This window comes from Stenella coeruleoalba (genome assembly GCF_951394435.1).
Source record: "Stenella coeruleoalba genome assembly, chromosome: X".
NCBI lineage: Eukaryota > Metazoa > Chordata > Mammalia > Artiodactyla > Delphinidae > Stenella > Stenella coeruleoalba.
The window spans coordinates 109,408,723-109,412,150 of NC_137152.1; the positions used below are offsets into that span (position 1 = coordinate 109,408,723).

At 42.6% G+C, this 3,428-nt stretch overlaps 1 protein-coding gene across 1 annotated transcript; it reads right to left on the bottom strand.

Moving 5' to 3' along the window:
* Positions 1–1,699: 1,699 nt before the first annotated feature.
* On the bottom strand, positions 1,700–2,251 carry PLAC1 (placenta enriched 1; the record flags this gene model as incomplete). The annotated part of the gene is made up of 1 exon (XM_079911312.1): positions 1,700–2,251. The coding sequence occupies one exon, from the start codon at positions 2,249–2,251 to the stop codon at positions 1,700–1,702; it is 552 nt and encodes a 183-aa protein (XP_079767438.1).
* Positions 2,252–3,428: the final 1,177 nt, after the last annotated feature.

Sequence of the window (3,428 nt, forward strand, 5' to 3'; positions counted from 1 at the left end):
AATCCTAACCGCCCAATGTGATAGTATTAGGAGGTGTGGCCCTTGGGAGGTGATTAGGTCATGAGGGTGGAGCCCTCATGAATGGGATCAGTGCCCTTATAAAAGAGGCCCCAGAGACCTCTTTTGCTTTCTATCCATCATGTGAGGACACGTGTAGTCTGCAACCTGGAAGAGGGCCCTCACCATAACCTGACCATACTGGCTCCTTGATCTCGAATTTCTAGCTCCCAGAATCATGAGAAATAAATTTCTGTTGTCTATAAGCCACCTAGTCTCTGGTACTTTGTTATAGCAGCCCAAACAGACTAAGACAATGACTAAATTACTAATGTCTACTGTAATCCTTTGTGTATATTATCATGTACATTGTGCTAACATTGTCTGCTTCTTAACAAATGTGTGACCTTGGGCAAGTTTCTTAATCATTCCGTGACTCAGTTTCCTTATTTGTGAAATGGCTATAGTAAGAGTATTTCTCCCAGGGCTGTAGTGAGGATTCAATGAGATGCTTCTACTATTTGGAATGGCCTCTCTCAGATCAGCCCAGGGCTGGCTCCTTTTTCACATTCAAGATTCAGTTCAAATGGCAAATTCACAGCAGCTTTCCCTGACCACTCTGACTCCTTCTCCAATTTCTCTCATATCGCTTTGTTTTAAGCTCGTCATGGCATTTGTCGCTGTCTGATTTTCTCTTTGTGTACTTATGTATTTGTTTACTAGCTGTGTGACCTTGATTTCTCTGAGCCTCAGTTTCTATTCACTGCCATATCCTCAGTGGCTAGAATATAGTAGCGCCCAGTGAATATTTGTTGAATGAACTGACTTACCTTCCCTTTCTGAGTCTTTGAGAACAGTAATGGATAGCTAGACTTGGGTGAAAATTTTCTGATCACATAAGTCAGGGGACAAAACTCTTTGCAGAGTGCTATCAGTCTATGGCTAAGTATAAGACCTAGCCCCTGGCCTCAGGAGCTTACCATCTAGTTGGTGGGATGTGAGTTGAGTGATTCCTAGAACAACTGGTGGATTATAAATCACTAGTGCAAATTCTGCCTTCCGTGGACAAAAAGTGATACAGAAAAGTGATGGATCAAACTAAGAAATTATGTGGCTAAGTGCTAAGTTGAGTAGTGTAGAGTCTCAGGGATATGGGTAGACAGACGGAGGGATTCAGCTGGGGGACCTTAAAGGAGAGAGAAGTCATCCTAGAGAAGGGACCAGACACTAATGTTGGTAAAGCACTTAGAAGAGTGTCTGGCCCATAGTAAAAGCTATGTGTGTGTTTATGAAATAAAAACACCCAACTGATATTTTTATGCCATCAGGACTTCCCCGGCAGTCCAGTGGTTAAGACTCCGAGCTTCCACTGCAGGGGGCGTGGGTTCGATCCCTGGTCGGGGAACTAAGATCCCACATGCCGGGTGGTACGGCCAAAAAAGGGGGGAAAAAAGGTACAAAAATAGAAAACAGCTTTGTTCATGGAATTACCATGGGGCTGCTCTTTTTGAAAAGCACGCATAAGAAGGCCACAAGAGCACATATTTGTCTGATATTAGTAAATATTATATACCAATTGTAGGAAGAGCGTCAACTGGAGACCCCAAACCGAAGGATCACATGGACGCAATCTGATCATCCAGACGGAGACACCATTTCTCAGAAGTATTAACAGAGGAAGAAGACTGCATGGATGGGCCTCCTAAGCCTCTGCTTGGTGATGTGGGCCCTGCGTCTGCCCTTCCTCGTTGAAGACACAAGGCGGACAATCACGGTTGGGCCTTTGGCTGGACTGTGACGAGGTGAACACCTCATAGCATGTCTCACCATCCCGGGTTGTGATGGCTCCCTCGCTGGCTACTTCCCTGGAGCAGGGCATCGTGAACCACGGGGAACGTTGGGGGGCAGTGCAGGACACTGGGATCACGTACTTAGACGACGTATGCTTGGGAGCATAGTGCAGCTCGGTTCTGTAGAGAACCACGTCCTGAGAGACTGCCTTGGCCGTGATGCCACATTCCGCGACACGGTAGGTGAACTGGTAGGCATAGGGCTGAACATGGTTGGCAGGGCAACCCAGTCCCAAGTGTAACTCATGAAAGTGCACATATACGTCATTGTTCAACATGTAGGGGTGTACGGTGACCATGAACCAGTCTATGGAGCACAGTACAGTTATTGGATTTTCTCCCGAACAGGCCAAAAACACAGAGGTGAGGAAGACTAGCCCTCCTATCAAGTTGAAAACTTTCATCCCGGTAGCGGATCAGGTAATGACTCTCAGGAAACAGGAAACTGTCTGGTGAGGAGTTCTAGAGCACAAAGAAACACAAAAGGAAAATCGTCTTATTTCCTATTGAAAGTTCAAACACGATCATTTTTTAAAAACAAAAGACCATTCCTAAAGCATTAAAAAAAAGAAGCTAAGAGAGTAGAACTTAAATGTTCTCACTAAAAAGAAAAAAGGTAAACATGTGAAGTGAGGGATGTGTTAATTAACCTGATGGGGGAAATTTTTTCACAGTGTAAACGTATGTCAAATCAGCACGCTGTATACTTTAAATCCCTTCCAAGTTTACTTGTCAATTATACCTCAATAAAACTGAAAAAAAAGAATAAAAAGCAAAGGAAAAGATCCCTGTGAAAGAGAACTGAATTTTGATGCCATTGTTGGAACTCATGTGTTTCTAGATGACTACAATGGCTTAAGTGACTTTACCATATTGTTTTGGTATAAAACACAAATCCGTCACATACAGAATGAGAGCCTACGCCGATCTGGAGTAGCATTCCTTTGTGTGCAACCCCAGCCAAAAAGAAAACAAAACAGTTTTCATGCCAAACATTAAATAAGGTGACAGGAGATAACAGTCTAATTCAAGCTGACAGCACTTTCCTCCTGAAGGCCCCAGTGTCCTCCCATAGACCATACTAATGAACCCTTCTCTATTGCCTTCTTCTTTTGGTTATCAACAGATTTAATTAAATGAAAACCTACCAAGAAATTGTGGTTTATTCCCAACATCCAGATATTGAAATTTTGCCAAGTGGCTCACTTAAAATGATCAAATGAATGCTTCATAAATGCCAGCAGTAGCATCGTAAGCCATTATGACCAACAGCCATCATGACCTCGCAAAATAGCAAGATTGCAGAGTGACAGGCAGAGCAGTATGGAGGAAAAAAGAGTCATGCTAAGAACAAGTGTCTAAAACAGTTTCAGAAGGGGTACACACAAAGGAAGAAGGAACAGGAATATCATCAAATATTGTTCAACTCAGTTTTCATTTTAAAAGTGAAAATGAAATAAATCAAATAGAAAAGTGCCTAAAATTTCAAAGGAAATGTCTATGCAGGGTTTTACTCTTGTCCCCTGCTGAATTAAGTAATCCTTGTGTAAATGAATTCATTCTTTGACTAATATTTATTGA